Below are 18,521 nucleotides of genomic sequence, written 5' to 3'. Positions count from 1 at the left end.
AAGGCCGGTGGGCGGGTGGGGTACTCTGTGGATTCTGGAAATGTACTTCACTTGTGGGAACAGAATATTATTTTGTGGGAACAGAATATATTATTGGTGAAGAGGGCTTTCATTGTAAGCCTGCGTTATCAGTCATGCTGTCCTTGGTCTGTGCAGCTGTAGAGACTTGCTATGCTGAACTCTGCGCTCCATTCTTTTCTGCGGTCTTGAGGGTCACATGTGGCAAGCACCCAGGGAGAGGAAGTGTGGAGGAGGGAAAGGTCAACGTTCTGCACTCAGGAGAGGACACAGTCTCTAGAGGTGGCTGTCTTTCCTGTGTATGCATAGCCAGGGGCTCATCAGACACCATTTGCAGAGCTTTCTGCAAATGTGTGTATTGGATGCGCTTTTGACTTTTATCGTTAGTTATTTACCGACCATCTCAGTCTCTGGGTCTTTAAATTTTGAGTCATTGAGTGTCCTGTGTTTTGCTCTTTGAAAGCACGTGCTCTTAACTCAAATGAAAAACAGCTAAAAATAATGCATCCATGTGTGTGTGTAAAGAGAGAGTAGAAAAGCTGGATGTATAGCTAGGAGGTTAGTTGACTATAGGTGTTAAGCGCAATGGTCGTTTATCAGTAGAAAGAATCGTTTGGAAAAGATAATAATAACGTGCAGTGATGATATTGCTTGTTATCACGTGTGTTCTCTTTTAACTCACTGTGCCTGGTTTTTCTCTCCCTCCCCACCCCCCCAGCACCCTTTGACGATGGTAATGCTCTTCTCTGGGGACCTCTACAGTCTTTTGAATTTCCTCAGTTTTGCCAGATGGCTTTTTATTGGGCTGGCGGTTGCCGGGCTGATTTATCTTCGATACAAACGCCCAGATATGCATCGTCCTTTCAAGGTAACCTCCGCAATCTTGATGGGTTTACATAAATCTTCCTCCTAATGCCTGGTCCTCCCTTTGTCATAAGCTGATGATGAAGAGCTTGGGCAGAGGGGCAGAATCCTCTGGAATAAAATGTTTAACCCTTGCAGGTCATGCCTTCATATGGGATTTATTTTACTTTGAAAAAATAGTTCATCGGCTCGTTTGTGATGTACCAAACTTTGTAGGTCACATGGTTGAAAAGTGGGGATATTAATATACAATGTTTGTTATATTGATTTTTCATGAATGTGTCTAATGACCTGATATGTTCAAAATATGGACTGCTTCTTTTTTTTTATGCTGAATAGTTGTGGACAACCATACTCAGAGTGAGGCCCATATGTATGAAATCATCACTAATTCAAACTTTAAAAAGGATGCTGCTTTACAAAAAGGCATTTTAAGAGTTCTTAAATGTTATGACTTGTTTTATTGCCCCTTTTCTGCGTTGTACACTCCAGAAGGAGTAGAAATGTGAAATACATAGGGAAAGTGAAGATGTGTGAATATACCCCTTAATAGAATGTCCATTTACCATAGCTAAGTGTTTCCTTTTGGGAGGGCTGGCGCATATGCCTCTAGCCTTGAAAGTTCACGGACTAATTTGTCGTTACTATGTATTTGCTTTTAAGAAATAACACCAATCATGTTGTCCATCATGTTGTCAGAATTTGTTTCTAATTATATTCATTGCCTAATGCCGGCAACATCTTTATTAGTGGTTGAATAGGAGTTGGCCTGTTTTATCCCTGTCAGTTCTTATTGTGAATCTCCAACAGAAAATCGATATGCACTGAAAGGCTTTAACATGTAAAAAGCAGCCCGTGCTCCTGGCTCTACATGAAAGTGGATTCTAATCATAATTATCAGAGAACCAATCTTTTACAATCAAAAACATAACTCGTAAAACATAGTGCTTAACTAGTAAAATAGTTCAAACAGAACATCTCTAATGAAACACACTTATTTATCCTTAGATTTTGTTCTACCCAAAGTTTTTTGTGTTTTTTTTTAATTTAAAGGAGTGTGTTTAATATAGTCTCTGTGCCCCATGCAAGAGATTTCGGTACGAAGGTGTGGTAGGATGGAGCCTGTCACTTGGTCACGTGATCAAGGTGTATCACCTGATCACATGACTGATGTGCTCATCTTGAATCCACCTTCTGTCTCTTGAACCACCCTTGAAGTGATTTTCTTCTGTGCTGTGTTCCAGGTGCCGCTGTTCATCCCGGCTTTGTTTTCCTTCACGTGTCTCTTCATGGTCGCCCTTTCCCTTTATTCAGACCCATTTAGTACAGGGATTGGCTTCGTCATCACTCTGACCGGGGTCCCTGCCTACTATCTCTTTATTATATGGGACAAGAAACCCAGGTGGTTTAGAAGAATGTCAGGTAAGACTTTTAAGCAGTTTCGGGACCTTTTGAGAGACCGTGTTGTAGAAAACCCATCTATGTGTACCTATATAACATGCATGCATTAAAGTGTGAAAATGTAAGTGGGGAAATTGCTAGTTTGAATACATTACCGTATTCTAATGAGAACGGGTAGAAGAAAAGGCAGGAAGGATGTTGAGGGTAGAGCCGCTGAATCCTTTCAGGATATTGAGTTCCAGTTGCTTTAATCACTTCTTAGGAGAACAAATTTTTAGATAGAATTTTATCAGCAGTTCTGTAAACGACCTAATTGTTCTTCCGAATCCCTTACTAACTTAATTGTTTCTATCCTGGGTTGAACGTAGTTTATTGATTCTGTATGATAACATACTACTTAATGAGTGATATGAGATTTGGTGGGGGGTTAGGTAGAGCCTGCAAAGGGCTTAAATATCATTATTATAACACCACCCTATTGGTGAATCATGGAGGGTCATAAGAACAGCAAGAATGCTCATGAGGGGCCTTCCCCGGTGGTCCAGTGGTTAAGACTCCGTGTTCCGGGCTTCCTGGTGGCGCAGTGGTTGAGAGTCCGCCTGCCGATGCAGGGGACACGGGTTCGTGCCCCGGTCCGGGAGGATCCCACATGCCGCGGAGCGGCTGGGCCCGTGAGCCATGGCCGCTGAGCCTGCGCGTCCAGAGCCTGTGCTCCACAGCGGGAGAGGCCGCAACCGTGAGAGGCCCGCGTACCGCAAAAAAAAAAAAAAAAAAAAAATCAGTAGGTAGGAAGGGTGCTTAGGAACAGCCTCTGTCAAAAGCCTCACCCTCTGTCAGGGGCTCTGCCAGTGAAGCTCTTTTCCTCACATCATCATCTCATTCAATCTTCCACAAGATCCACGTGTGAACTGCTTGATTTCTATACCCAGATGGGAAAACCAGGGTGCAGGGAGATGGAGAGTTTAAGTGTATAGATTTTAAACCATTGAGCTGGGATTTGAACCCAAGTATGCTGGACTTCAAATTCATGCTCTTTTTAGATTGGGTACCTGTGGGAAGAGAGAGAGGGAGAACTTTATCCAGAGGAGCAGATAGGTTCTTGCTGGTGAGGTTGGTGAGTTTAAAAATCCACTTTTTTTCTTTTCATTCATTTTAATTTACTTACTTTACCATCATTAATTTTTTAAAGCCCAGTAAAAAGTTCAGGGAGGTTTCTGGTAAAATTATTAATAAATAATGTCAGTGTTACTAAAAATAAAAAACGAACAACTCTGTGTACATATTGCATCTCTAGTGTGCTGCACAAACTCATTTAGAAGCTGGTCATTTAACATAGACATCTGCATCGCTTCTCGGCCTTTTGGCTAAGATCAAGTGTAAAATAGACTTCTGCTAGTACTCTCTATTAGCTTTTAATTGGTGTTTGATATCTTTAGACCTTATACTATTATTTATACCTGCATTTTGTTTCCTAGCTGGCAACATTATTCCCAGAGGAACTGTTACTATAAAAGTTGGTTCTTCAAGGTTTACACAGGCACACAGATTGCCTAGCAGGGTATTTAATCTCTGTGTCTTGTTAGATCACACTGGTTTTCGGTAGAGTATTTTTAGTTACGTTTTATCTGTTGTAGGCAATACATAGAGAGCCTTTGCTGAAAAACAAATCCAAGTCTTGTTAAACAGTGTGTACCATTAGGATTGCTCGTTACCAATGTTCAGGGTAGATTAGTACTCACCACTGTGGGGGGGGGTCTGTGTCCATCTCAGATCCTGGCTAGAGACAATTAAAACCCCTGAATGCATGGAAAACCATGAGAATTTAGGAAGAAAGAGTGGGTAGCCCTAGAGTTGGACTACAGTGTGAGAGACCATGATGAAAGAACAAATTCCTGTGCTTGCGCACTTAGTAGGCATTTTGTCCTTCCTGTTTGCAGTCAGCCAACTCTAAAAATGCTTTCCTTCTGCTAACATGTGCCTATTTTCTTCCATTTCTTTGCCGGTACGTATCAACTACTGGTTTTCATGCCTGCTCCTTCTTTGATGTTTTTCCATGCTCATGTAGTTGTGAAGTTTTCTGTTATTTTTCTGTCTCCAATGGCGTTTTGAATATCTCCAAGGACTCTAAATCTAGCGTTAGCCATTCGTGAAAGTAGCAGCAAGTCGCAGCCCCATGATGGTTATTTGGTTCTCAACAACGCCATTGAGTCTTACCAGGGAGCGTGGCAATTCTGCCTTGACACTGCGATCATTGTAACCCTTTATCTTCATAGCTGCCTTTTGAGTGAGTTTGCGAAAAGCAACAATCCTCTGTAATTTTGTTTGATTTTCCACTTAGGCAGCCTTCTTAAAGTAAAATAAAGAAAATTCATAATATTTATCGCGGCCGTAGCAAGTATTTTCCTAGCCTTTGGCCAAAACAAAACACTCACACATGGACACACAACACAGCAGAGTCCTGAGCCATCACCTCGCCTCTTCTGCCAATTGCCTCCTTGTTGTCAGGGAGAAACTCAGTGTAAACTTGGAGCCAGAGAGCCTCTGCTTGGAGCAGTGTGTAGAGTTAACACCAAATTGTTCTGCTGGGGAACATTCTTTAGCCTTGGTCTGATCACTTATTTTCACCCGAGTATACCTGAACAGATCATCCCTGTGAAATGATAGTTTATCAAAATACATCTTACCAGGGGGGCATCCCTTAACAAAACACAGGGTCACCGAACAGCGTTCAGAAAACGGAGACAGGCTGCTGAGTTGAGATAGCCAGAGGACGTTCAGAACCCGAGAAGCTGAGAGTTTCAGAGACTTGATGAATTTCTCTGGCCACAGGATGCCAGCATTGAACCACGCTTCATTTGATAGCATTCCTGGGATGAAAAGAAAATGTGCTCTTAAGGGAATACTCGGATGTGCAGAGAGCTTTTTTCCCCCATCTGTGATGGAGTGCTTAATTCATCTGGATCGATTTATTTATAGAAAGACAAGCTTCTCACCCAAGGAAGAGGGGACAGATACCCCACTGACATACTCTAATTCATGGGGATGCTGGAGCCGGCAAACCCCAGCCAGGGTTCCCCGCAGCCGTTTTCCTCGGCCGCCTCTGTTTATCCGTCCAACCCCATCACAGCTGGGAGTGCGTGGGGTGACTGGAAGTTGGTCCCTCTGGCTCCGGGCGAGTTGGGGAGGACAGCTGTATTTAAACAAAATCTTCAGTGATAAAGAATCATACTGGGCAGCACCACAGAATGACTGTTGTCCATCGTGGACAGATTTTGCAAAACCAGAATTCTAAAAGCATGTTCTGCATACAGTATGTCGTGATCAGTTTGTTTATGATGCTCCCCTGGAAGCTGCCGCAGGCATTTGACAGACTCTTCACGAAGACTGAGGTGCGATGTTTTACACGAGTTAAGCTTGCCTGCGTTTCTTACCAAACCATCTTCACTGTAGGGGTCAAATGGGGCCATGCATGTGAAAAGGTTTTGAAGGCTTTTCCAAAAAAAAAAAAAAAAGAAAAACGTAGACACTGTGGTTATGATTTCTGGGGAAGCTTGGTTTTGTGCTAATGTTTCATAGGCTTATTCCATTTTGGCTGTAGTTCCCACGCTTGTACCAGGTATGATTGGATAAATCAGATTTTGCAAGGGCAGTAGTTGTTTCAATGGATTTCCAAAACAACGACTGAACATGGAAGACAAAGCTAAAAATATTTCCATTGCTATTTGGTCTTATAGCTTACATAACTAAAAACACCAAATGCAGACTCAATGGCTCGACTTTATTTAAAGAAATATTGTCAGGAGGCTGATTATTCCCAAAGCCAAAGGCCCTATATGGGTAGGGATGTAGTTGGAGACCACATGCTCTGCAGCTTTTGGGGGCAAGCAGGAAGCTTCCTCAGAGGCTTACTTGGGTCCACTTAGCACTGCTCTGTGACCCCCATGGCTGTAGATGACCTGGTGGGAAAAGTTGGTAGGACTCCAAAAGCCACTCAGAGCCCAAATCAGTCACTCTGCTCAAACCTCCATCATGCTGAAAATTATTTAAATCTCGAGATCCCAAGAGAGGGCATAAGAAAGCCACACGAGGGACCGTCAACAGGGCTGACTGAGCGTGGAGGTATTACTGGGTGTGTAGAACGAGGAGAGAGGTTCTTTGGCCCCAAAAGTGCTACTGAATGGAAGATCCAAATGGAGATTTCAGGAAGGAGAATGCCACACGAGCGGAGCAACAGGATCTCTTAAGTTGTTCTCCCTCTGTCTGGAACCCATGCAGTGTTGTGACATGGGTCAGTAAGATGTCTAAGAAAGCTGAGGGCTGCAGAATTACAGAGGCACACTTTTGGAAAAGGCTTTCATTTGGGACATGGAGGAGTAGATGCTGCATTAAAAAAAAAAAATCTCCGTAGACAGCTGCATAAATAGTCACACACACGCGTGCGCATGCGCACACACTCAAGAACGGCCGTCGTTATGGAGACTAGTTCGAGTAGCGACTGCAGGACTTCTCCGGAGAGGAAGGGCTGCAGAGCATGTCACCTTAACCCCACCGCTTTGCATTTGACCGTGGCAGAATTCTTGTTATTTAAAGCTATCAGTTAGTCCTAGCTCCATCTCTGCCCACAAAAGCCACATCGCCCTTACTATTGACTGATATCTACTTTTCCACAGTCTATTTTTCTAGGATAATTCTATCATTTCCCTTTTCTGTAAACATGAACTTCAGTTGCTCTTGAGCACTCCCTTGTGCTCCATGTACATCTCAATGTCAAGAGCGGGCTGTGACAGAATAGAATTCATTCGAGGAACGTTTACATAGAGTTTATCATTTGCAAGAATGACGCTGGACCCTTTGTAGTGAATGTATATTATAAAAATCAGTGTGCTGAGGAAAACAACTTGGGAACACTGTTAGAAAATAAAGGATGAAAAAACGTGCCTTTTTTAGTGGCATTAAATATTGCTGGGAAGGGACTCTTACAGGTGACAAATCATAGAAGAGGAGAAAGATGGCCTGTCTGGATGAGAGATGATGTGGCTCTGAAAACCATCAAGACAATAGGCACCAGGGGCTTCAGGACCAGTAACAGTTCGAAGAGGTTTTGTGGAGACCAATTACAGAGATAAGAGGTGGACAAGAGCTAATATCTCAGGAAAGTGGAGTCACAGGGTTCTAAGACTGTCGAGATAAAATGACTGTAGAAATCAGCTAGCCCAGTGACCCCTGCACTTTAGTGTCTATCAGAATCACAGATTTATGGGCTCTACCTTCAGTTTCTGATTCAGTAGGTCTAGGATGAGGTTTCAAAGTTGTATTTCTGATATCTCAGATGATTCTAATGTTGCTGGCGTGGGGATTATACCTTGAGAACCACTGATCTAGTCCAAGACCCTCATTCTTCTTTATTTATTAATTAATTTTTAAATTAAGAAAAAACGGACCTATAACATCGTGGAAGTTTAAGGTGTAGGAAGTGTTGATTTTGATATATTTATATATTGCATTAGATAAAACACAGTAGCATTAGCTAGCACCTTGACAATGTCTTTATCATGGTAAACATCTTTTATCATTTGTTGTTGTTGAGAACAGTTAAGTTATAGTCTCTTGACAACTTTTATAATACAGTATTGTTGACAATAATCTCCAGAACTTATATATTTACTAGTTGTACGTTTGTACCCTTAAACAACATCTCTTTAATTTCCCCACCCCTCCAGCCCATGGTAAGCACTCTCTGCTTTCACAAGTTCAGTTTTTTAAGATTCCACATATAAGTGACATCATACAGTATTGTCTTTATCTGTCTAACTTATGTCACTTAGCATATGTCTTACAAGTCCACCCATGTTGTTGCAAATGCAGGATTTCCTTTTTTCTCATGGCTGAATAATATTCCAGTTGTGATATATATACCACATCTTCTTTATCCATTCATCTGTTGATGGACACTTAAGTTATTTCTTTATCTTGGCTACTGTGAATAATGCTGCAGTGAACATGGGTGTACAGACATCCCTTTGAGATACTGATTTGAATTCCTTTGAGTACATACCCAGGAGCAGAATTGCTGGATCATACCTACCATAGTTCAATTTTCAATTTTTTCAGGAACCGCCATACTGTTTTGCACACTGGCTATACTGATTTACATTCCCGTTAACAGTGTATAAGGGTTCCTTTTCCTCTATATCCTCACCATTTGTTATCTCTTGTCTTTTTGATAAAAGCCATCCTTTTGCTAAGGTGAAGGTGATATTGTGATTTTGATTTTCATTTCCATGACGATTAGTGATGTTGAACACCTTTGCATAATACCTCTTGGCCAGTTGTATACCTTCTTTGGAAAAATATCTATTCAGGTCCTTTGCCAATTTTTAAATTGGATTATTTTCTTTTTTGCTATCGAGTTGTGAGTTCTTTTTATATTTTGGAGAGTAGTCCCTTATCAGATGTATAGTTTGCAAATGTTTTCTCCCATTCTGTAGGTTGTCTTTTCATTTTATTGATTGTTACCTTTGCTATGCAGAAGCTCCTTAGTTTAATGCAATTACACTTATTTATTTTAGTTTTTTGTTGCCTGTGCTTCTGGTGGCTTATCCAAGAAATCATTGCCTAGAGCAATATCAAGGATCTTTTCCCCTATGTTTTCTTCTAGGAGTTTTATAGTTTCAGATCTTGCATTTAAATCTTTGATCCGTTTCAAGTTAATTTTCGTGATTGGCATGAGGTAGGGGTTCAGTTTCATTCTTTTGCATATGGATATCTAGTTGTCCCAAATACCATTTATGGAGGAAACTGTCCTTTCTCTATGGTGTGTTCTTGGCACCCTTGTCAAAAATTAGTTGACCATATATGTGGGAGTTTACCTCTGTGTGCTCTCCATTCTGTTCCACTGATCTGTATGCCTGTTTTTATGATAATACCATACTGTTTTTTTTTTAAGATTTATTTATTTATTTTTGGCTGCATTGGGTCTTAGTTGCGGCACGCAGTCTCTTCATTGTTAGGCACAGGCTTCTCTCTAGTTGTGGCGTACAGGTTTTCTCTTCTCTAGTTGTGGTGTGCAGACTCCAGAGCACGTGGGCTCTGTAGTTTGCAGCACTCGGGCTCTCTCCTTGAGGCGCGCGAGCTCAGTAGTTGGGGGGGTGTGGGCTTAGTTGCCCCACTGCATGTGGGATCTTAGTTCCCTGACCAGAGATCGAACCCACGTCCCCTGCATCGTAAGGTCGATTCTTTACCACTGGACCACCAGGGAAGTCCCCATAATGTTTTGATTGCTATAACTTTATAATATAGCTTGAAATCAGGTATTACAGTACCTCCAGCTCTGTCCTTTTCTCTTAGGATTACTTTGTGGCTCTAAATAAATTTTAGAATAGTTTGTTTCTATTTCTGTGAAAAATGTCAGTGGAATTGTGATCAGCATTGCATTGAATCTGTAGATCACTTTGGGTCATATGAACATTTTCACAATATTACTTCTTTCAGTCTAGGAACATGGGGTATCTTTCCATTGTTTGTGTCTTCTTCAGTTTCTTTCCTTAAAGTCTTATCGCTTTTAGTGTACAGGTCTTTCACCTCCTTGGTTAAATTTATTCCTAGGTATTTTAATTTGTTTGATGCTATTGTCAATGAGATTGCTTTCTAATTTCTTTTTCAGATAATTCATTGTTAATATATAGTAATACAACTGATTTCTGTGTGTCAATTTTGTATCCTGCAATTTTACTGAATTTTTTTATTATTTCTAACAGTTTTTTAGGGGTCTTTGGGATTTTCTATATAAGATCATGTCATCTGTGAACAGAGATCATTTTACTTCTTCCTTTTTTTTTTCTTTTTTTGCGGTACGCGGGCCTCTCACTGCTGTGGCCTCTCCCGTTGCGGAGCACAGGCTCCGGACGCGCAGGCTCAGCGGCCATGGCTCACGGGCCCAGCCGCTCCGCGGCATGTGGGGTCTTCCCAGACCGGGGCGCGAACCCGTGTCCCCTGCATCGGCAGGCAGACTCTCTACCACTGCGCCACCAGAGAAGCCCTTCCTTTTTGATATGGATACATTTTACTTATTTTTCTGCCTAATTGCTCTGGCTTAGTACTATGTTGAATGCATCCTTGCGTTCCAGAGATAAAACCCACTTGATCATGGTGAGTGATCCGTTTAACGTGTTGTTGAATTTGGGTGGCTAAAATTTTGTTGAGAATTTTTGCATCTGTATTCATCAGGGATATTGGTCAGTAATATTCTTTTCTTAGAGTGTCTTTGTCTGGACTTAGTATCAGGGTAATGCTGGCCTCATAAAATGAGTTTGGAAGTGTTCCCTCTTCTTCATACTTTCATATCTTTTCATGCTACTGATTAGCATATTTTGGTTTCAGCTTAAAGAACTCCTTTTAGCATTTCTTGCAGGGCAGGTCTAACGACTACACATTCCTTTAGCTGTTGTCGACCTGGGAAAGTCTTTCTCTCTCCTTCATTTCCATATGACAGCTTTTCTGGGTGAAGTATTCTTGGTGGTAGTTTTTTTCCTCTGAGCGTTTTGAATATATCATCCCATTCTCTCCTGGTCTGTAAGATTTCTGCTGAGACGTTTGCCGATAGCCTCATCAAGATTCCCTCATATGTGATGATTCTTTTATGTCTTGCTGCTTTCAAGATTCCCTTTTTGTCTTTGATTTTTGAGAGCTTGACTATAATGTCTCAGTGAAGTGAATGTCTCAGTGAAGACCTCTTTGGGTTGAATCGGTTTGGAGATCTTTGAGCTTCTTGTACCTTGATGGCTGTATCTCTCCCCAGATTTGAAAGTTTTCAGTCATTATATTTTTAAATAAGTTTTATGTCTCTTTCTCCTTCTCTTCTCCTTCTGGGACTCCCATAATATGGATAATTTTTCTTTTGATCATGTTTCACAGTTCATGCAGGCTTTCTTCTTTTTTATTCTAATTTCTTTATTCTCCTCTGAGTGGAAAATATCAAGAGGTCTGTCTTGAAGCTCCAGGATTCTTTCTTGTGCCTGATTGAGCCTACTCGTCAAAGCGATTACATTTTTCATTTCATTCATTGTATTCTTCTCCAAATTTTCTGATTTTTTTTTAACGGGTCCTATTTCTTTGTTGAATTTCTCATTTTGTTCATATACTATTCCAGAGTTCATTGATCTGTCTGTGTTCTCTCACATATCACTCAGCTTCCTTCCAATCATTATGTTGAATTCTTTCTCAGATCAGTCACAGATCTTTATTTCCTTAGGGGCAGGTAATGGAGTGGTATTGCATTCCTTTGGTGAGGTCATGTTTCCTTGCTTTTTCATGTTTCTGATGGGTTTGTGTTGATATCTGTGCATTTGAGAATGATGTCACCTCTTCCAGTCTTTTCAGACTGGCTTCAGTAGGGAAAGACTTTCACCTGGAGGTGGCTGTTAGAGCACCTGCTGACTGGGATGCAGTGTCTTTGGTTCCCGAGAAGGCACAGCGATGTAGTCTCTGTGCCACTCCACTGGTTGAGGCTGAAATTGGCCAGACTGTGGGGTTCTTATATGGCTAAAGCTGCAGAGGACCTATAGGTGGCAGGTAGGGCTATTGGTATCTTCAGAGGCTAAGGCTGCTGACATCTTCCTGCGCTCCTCTACTTTTTTGCTCTTGGAAGGAGCCTCTGTGTGAGGACACCCCTCCTGGTGCCTGGTCTGATGTGCTGACACCCAGAGTCCTCAGAGCAGCATTGGAACTGAGGTCCGGGGATCAGGCACTCATGGAACTACCACAGTGCCAGGGTCCTGGAGCACAGGCACACTTGCTGTGGCTGTGACACAGGTGTCTAGGGCATGGACATGTGCAGATATCCTATGGAACTGGTACTGGGGTCTCAAGGGCTCACTACTGTGACTTGTGCTGGTGAAAGGGAATATGGCAGCGACGGGGGCCCTGGGATGACAAGGTGCGGTGGTGGCTTGGGCAGAAAAGGCAGAGTGCAGTGGTAGCCCAGCCGGGGAATGGTAGGTCAAAGTCTGACCTCTGCCCCCACCCCACCCACCGCCCGCTGGGAGCGCTCACAGGATAGCAATAGTACGACTCCGGTAGTTGTTAAAGCTGTGTGTTGGGACTCAGGGAACTGGGCACAGGGTAGTGGCAGCAAGCCCTTGGCAATGACAGTTCAGAGCCGCAACCTGGGATGGGGGGTGAAGTTCAGGGCGGTGGTAGCCTGGTCCCAGCCTCCGTGGGTCAGAGTCCTGACCTGAAATCTGAGGGGCGGGGCTCAGGGCAGTGGTAGCACCGCTGGCAAAGATGGCTCAAGAACCTCAAGCTGGGATGGAGACGGAGCTCAGGGTAGAGGCAGCCCAGTCCCAGCAATGGAGGGTCTCAGGCTTGACCAGACCTGCCATGGGGGTGGGACTCAGGATAGTGGCATTGCCCTTAGCAATGATGAGTCAGAGCCAGGACCTGGGACCTGGGAGGCAGTAAGAACTCATCTCAGCAATGACACTTCAAAGTCTTGACCTGGGCTGGGGCAGGGGAGTGAGGCACAGGGCAACAGCGAATTCGGGCAGCCAAAGCACGACTTGGGACCCAGGAGGCACGGCTCAGGTCAGGGAGATTGCCTTGGTAATGGTGGAGCAAGGCCCCAACCTGGGGCTGGGGTGGGCAAAGAGCCATGGCAGCTCTGGTGTCCTCTGTGGAGATGTGCTGTGGTGCCCAATGTGTGAGAGGCGGGCACAGCAACAACTGGGACCCCTGAGGGCAGGTCTCACCTCAGCAACACCTCCAGCCTCTGGGAGTAGATCCAGAAGAGGGGGGTACTAGAGGCTGCTCCACCAGCTAGGATCAGCGTCACTGAAGACTGAGAGACTCTTGTACCCAAAGCTGCAGACATCCACAGTGGGCGAGGCTGGCTGTGGTCCTTCTGCTCTCCTTCTCCCCATGCGGCGACCTTCCTGAGAGGATTCCTCCTGGTGCCCAGCAGCTCCCGACTGGGGGATGGAGTGATGGGGACAAAATGCTTCCTTTGCTTTTGTCCGTGGCCATCCTTGATTTTTGAGCTCTGCCAGGTTTTTTGCTGCTGCTTCTTTGTTGTCTAGAGCTTTCCCTGAGCTGTTTTCTTCCATCTGTAACTGTTTATTGTTCTTGGTTTTCTTTTCTGTTTGCTTGTTTTGGGGGGTGGGGGACCTCCCGGCCCTCCGTCTTGCTGACATCACTCCCAAGTCCCCCCCATTCTATAGAGGAGGCAAATGAGGCCCTAGGAGATAAAATGTTTTGCTCAATAATACACTGCAAGTTTGAGACTGGAAATTATATTCTGATTCTTCTGATTTTGCTGAGGAGTTGGATGTACTCTCATAGGTGCAAAAACAACAAACCAATTTAGACTCGATATGAAGTATATTTTTGAACATTTATTTATATCTTGGTCCTATTGTCTCAAAATATTTTCAGCCTCCTGGTTCGGGAATAAAAGTCCCTATTTGAACGCAAAATACTAATGTATTTTTTTTAATAAATTTTATTTTTTTATTTTTATTTTTGGCTGCATTGAGTCTTCGTTGTTGCATGCAGGCTTTCTCTAGCTGTGGTGAGCGGGGGCTGCTCTTCGTTGCGGTGCGCGGGCTTCTCATTGCTGTGGCTTCTCTTGTTGCAGAGCGCGGGCTCTAGGCACGCAGGCTTTAGTAGTTGTAGTGCGTGGGCTCAGTAGCTGTGGCTCGTGGGCTCTAGAGGGCAGGCTCAGTAGTTGTGGCACACAGGCTTAGTTGCTTCGCAGCATGTGGGATCTTCTCGGACCAGGGCTCGAACGCGTGTCCCCTGCATTAGCAGGCGGATTCTTAACCACTGCACCACCAGGGAAGCCCCAGTATTAATGTATTCTTGCTGAGACGCCATCATGGGAAGTTACAGAGGTGACTAATAAATTAATTGAGCATGATAGGATTCTAATGAAATAAGTAATTCTTGAAAGTGCTCTATGAGATAGGCGGTTGTGAGTTTTCAATATTCAATCCCCAATAATTTGCATTTTGCTGTTTTTATGCATTTCTGATTTCTGTGCATTTTAAATTTCTCTTCTTTATTTCTTTGTAGACATTACAACCAGAACATTACAGATAATACTGGAAGTCGTACCAGAAGAAGATTGTCATAAATTATAAATTAATGCATTTGAAGTCTTGGCAATTCATCCTTGGCTTTGTTTCTGCCCAAAGGGCTGAAACAAAAAATGGATCTTCTAAGAAATTTAGTTATTACTCCATGTGGTTATAGAACGCTGATATGCAATTATACCATAAGTTCACATGATCATTGAGTCCCTGATACCTACCTGTTGAGGTTAGGAAAAACGACTACAGAATGGAAATTACTTTAGTGGTCTTTCTCTATAACATATCTTATGGCTAAGAACCTTCAGACTGAAAACTGAGATGTTTTCTTTAATATGGGTTTTGTAAAAACAATTTTTATATACTATAGATAACTGTACTGTGAAAATTGTTTTCTACTCTTCTGGGGAAAACAAAAAAGTGTATGTCATCATTATGGACAGAGGAAAGAAAGAAATTTATTTTACATTGGCATTGCATTGCTTCCCACAGATATCAACTTAGATATCATACATGTTTTAATGGATTATACCCAGAGCATTTTGAAAAAGAAAAAAAGCTTAGGGGTATGCCTAATTGTGATGAATACATTAAAGAAGAGTTTCTAGGGGCTATTGTTTATGAGGCAAATCCAGGAATTATGTTTAAGTAAAAAAAATGCTTGAGAATTTATTATGTTAGGATTTTTTTCACTCATTATCAGGAAGCTCCGTAGTTACGTGCCATTTGTTTTCATGGCAGCCTAATTGATCAGGAAAGGATGTAACGCCTGTCTTAGAGCAAAACAAAAGTCAGTTTGGTATTAAATCCTCTTAAGCATGATCATGTGTTTCACTAATAATTTACTCTTTGATAAATACATCTAAATATGTGCATTTTTAAATCTTCAAGTTACAATATCAACAGGAGACGGAAATCACCAAGAAAGAAAATGCCCAAAATACTATGCCCAACTCTATAGTTCTACATACGTTGTTAGTGTTTCTGAACATTTTTTAAAAATCTCATAGCTGTTTTTACATGATGATGAATTTTGACAGTTTTACGTTTTCTTTATACATTTTATATTGTTAAAATATCTCTTTGGACAAAACTGTCCAGATCAATTAGGAAAAGACATATATTTACATAAAAATTAAGGAAGAAATGTCACTGCTAAATAAGATTTACAACTGATGTTTCTAAGAATGTTTCCATTTCTCTCTCTAGGCTTTATCAGTAATTTCCAGACAAAGTAAAAGAGATAACTGATAAATTCACTGAAAGAAACTGTACATGAAATGTATATATTCAGACAGATATTTACTATGCTGGGTTTAGAAAATACTGTGGAATTTTCAAATAAGAATAATATAATGATGAAATTTGTTAACCATTATTTACTTAAGCCTCAGAGTAAATAGTCATGGCCAGAATTTTTTCATTCTGTAATTTTTGTCCATTTGAAAAGAAGAATTTTTGGAAGAATTACACTGATTCAAATCATTAAGAGCAGATATATAGAGTTCATAGACAGTTGATCAAAGTAGAAATGATGATAATTTGAGGCAATTTCAATTAATTAATTTTCAATTCGTTAATTTCAATTTCAAAATTTAATTCAGTTAATTAAATTTCATTCAATTAAATTTCAATTTAATATCTGTCTGAGATTGAAATTTTGTCAGCCAAACGTAGTGTTTGGGTCTTTAAGTGAATTTATAAAAATTCCTTCCTTTTTCTCTTACCATGGATTTTCAGAATTTGATCTGTAGTCTGTACAGCTTATATCCATTTGTCTACATCTGTCCCCACTAAATTGTTGCTATCGGTGGAAACAGATTTCCTTTATATTCTTGTTTACAGTCTAGGCCCATGTAATCTAAACCAGCAAACTCTCCTGGAATTGTTTTTTTCCTCTAATGAAAAAAAAATGGTAAAGTCTCATGGAGAAGTTTGTATAGTTACTGATTAATTCCTGAGGTAATGTGCTTATATCAAAAGTGGGAGATAGGTCTCCTGATTTTAGTTATTTTAGTTTTAGTTCTAATTTCTCTTTAAATATGTCATTATACAAGCTAACTAGATTACATATTCATTATTATTTTCATCATTTTAAAAAATTATTTTTGCATTGTTAAATTGCTAATGCCATTGTAATACCATTTTAACCTGACAGAAAGTCAGTCAGTAATTTTTTTTTTTTTTTTTTGCGGTACGTGGGCCTCTCACTGTTGCGGCCTCTCCCGTTGCGGAGCACAGGCTCCGGACGCGCAGGCTCAGCGGCCGTGGCTCACGGGCCCAGCCGCTCCACGGCATGTGGGATCTTCCCGGACCGGGGCGCGAACCCGTGTCCCCTGCGTCGGCAGGCAGACTCTCAACCACTGCGCCACCAGGGAAGCCCAGTAATTTTTTTTTAAAGCGATGAGGATTAAGTTGTATTTCTACTTATCCTTAGGATACATCACGACAAGATACAGGGCTTCTGTAATCATCCATTCAATAGTCGTACCATTTATTTGGAATGGTATTATGTCAAGCAGATTCTAGTTTGAAAACTCTCTTACACACTTTTATATGTATATATTTTTATGCTAAGTAATTTTTTCTCATATATTTAGGAAAATTTTTTCTCATATATATTTTTCTCATATATCGAACTGTTAGATGTGATACATTTGTACCAGTGTGCATATTCAAATGTTTAAATACATTTTATCAGTTTATTGTAACACAAAAAAGTAAAAGTAGCCAATATAGTTTACGACGGCTAATATACTATTTTCAAATGTTCTGCTTTTTTGGTACATAGATTCTCAAGTATTTAAATATGAATTTAGTAGATCTAGTAAAGACCTCCAAAGCTAAAACAATTTGCTAGGAGAAATGGAGTGATTCTCCTTAATAATTATGAATATTTCAGTAAACGTTTTTGATCCCTTTTTAAAAATATTAGACTAGTTTTCTGAGATTTTTCTAAGATTGAATGAAGAAAACTGACTATTACAACTGGTGTCTTGGTCAGCTAGGAGTAGACCCTCTTCTTATCTTTCTTTAGGAGATTAAAGATTTGCCCTAGAAAAGATGGCTGACTCCAGCGCCAAACATAAACGTTAGATGTGTGTATGCACACGTTTGCATACGTGCTTATACCGTATCTCCCCTGCCTCTGCTGGCACAAAAATAGGACAGATTATTAAATTACATTTCCAATTCACGGCAGTTTCTCTAACACTAAGATATGCAAGTTGAAACAAGTTTCTACATTGTTTTATGTGTCTGGTACAGTTGTTTCCCCAGTTGCTATTTGATATATCATCAGATGGTTAACATGAGTATAATTACATAACTCAATAGAATTCTATGTTGAACTGAATCAGTCTTCAGGAAACTTATTATCTCTATTTGAGATGAATGTAATGCTAACTGAGAAAGGGAGCATCTTTGACCTATAGCTGATTTCTTATAATTGAGGAGTGGGTTATGAAAAGATGGAAAACTAAAGGTCAGAGTAGCAGGAAATGAAAGTTAGTATGTGATTGGAGGGAACGATATTTTGATCTAACTTATTATGCAATATAATCAGAGAAATATTAAAAATTAACTGTCTGCTGTACACAGGGACTTTGATTATGCCCTTGTGAATCCCCTAAAAGCTAATGAAATGTAAGCTTCAGTGCCCCTTACTTAGACATGCCCTTTCCTAGGTCCTGTACCTAATTTTTCATTAGGAATTTTGTATTACGTTTCTTGAACGTTAGCAAAATTATATATACTTCTGGCCCTAAAAAAATCTGCATCTGTCCCTGTGAGAAAGGTCAAAGTACTCCCATTACTTTATCTATTAGAAATAAGCGTGGGGTATTTGTAGGATATATTTTTAAGTAGTAAAGTTGTGAGTTAATTGAAATATCTCTATATAACTAAGTGGCTTTCTCATAGTACATATTATATGTGGTATATAAGGAGAGAGTTTCACTTTGGACATATTTTATGTGTCAATTCTGAATGATAGAAGAACAATGAATGGGATTTTAATTGTATCTCTTTTTCTTAGTTTGGAAAGAAATAGAGAGAGATTTGAAATTTGAATGCAGAGGAGTCAAGAAATTTGATTTTAGTTAAATAAAACCTTGTTTCATTTCACCCTACGTGATATGCTGTATGTTGGTGCTG

The 18,521-nt window shown here is 40.9% G+C and overlaps 1 protein-coding gene across 1 annotated transcript in view; it reads left to right on the top strand.

Moving 5' to 3' along the window:
• SLC7A11 (solute carrier family 7 member 11) overlaps positions 1-14,417 on the top strand; it is a gene marked incomplete at both ends in the record, with an annotated part of 86,371 nt that extends 71,954 nt beyond the window's left edge. Inside the window, 3 exons of the mRNA XM_082653193.1 lie at positions 737-886; positions 2,127-2,304; positions 14,350-14,417. Coding sequence (XP_082509319.1) covers positions 737-886; positions 2,127-2,304; positions 14,350-14,417 — 396 coding nt within the window. The remainder of the gene's footprint in view (positions 1-736; positions 887-2,126; positions 2,305-14,349) is intronic.
• Between the last annotated feature and the right edge of the window lie 4,104 nt (positions 14,418-18,521).

Source organism: Grampus griseus (assembly GCF_964374135.1).
Source record: "Grampus griseus genome assembly, chromosome: 4".
NCBI classification, from domain to species: Eukaryota; Metazoa; Chordata; class Mammalia; order Artiodactyla; family Delphinidae; genus Grampus; species Grampus griseus.
The sequence above is the reverse complement of the archived record's forward strand: the minus strand, read 5'-3'. Positions and strand labels throughout refer to the sequence as shown.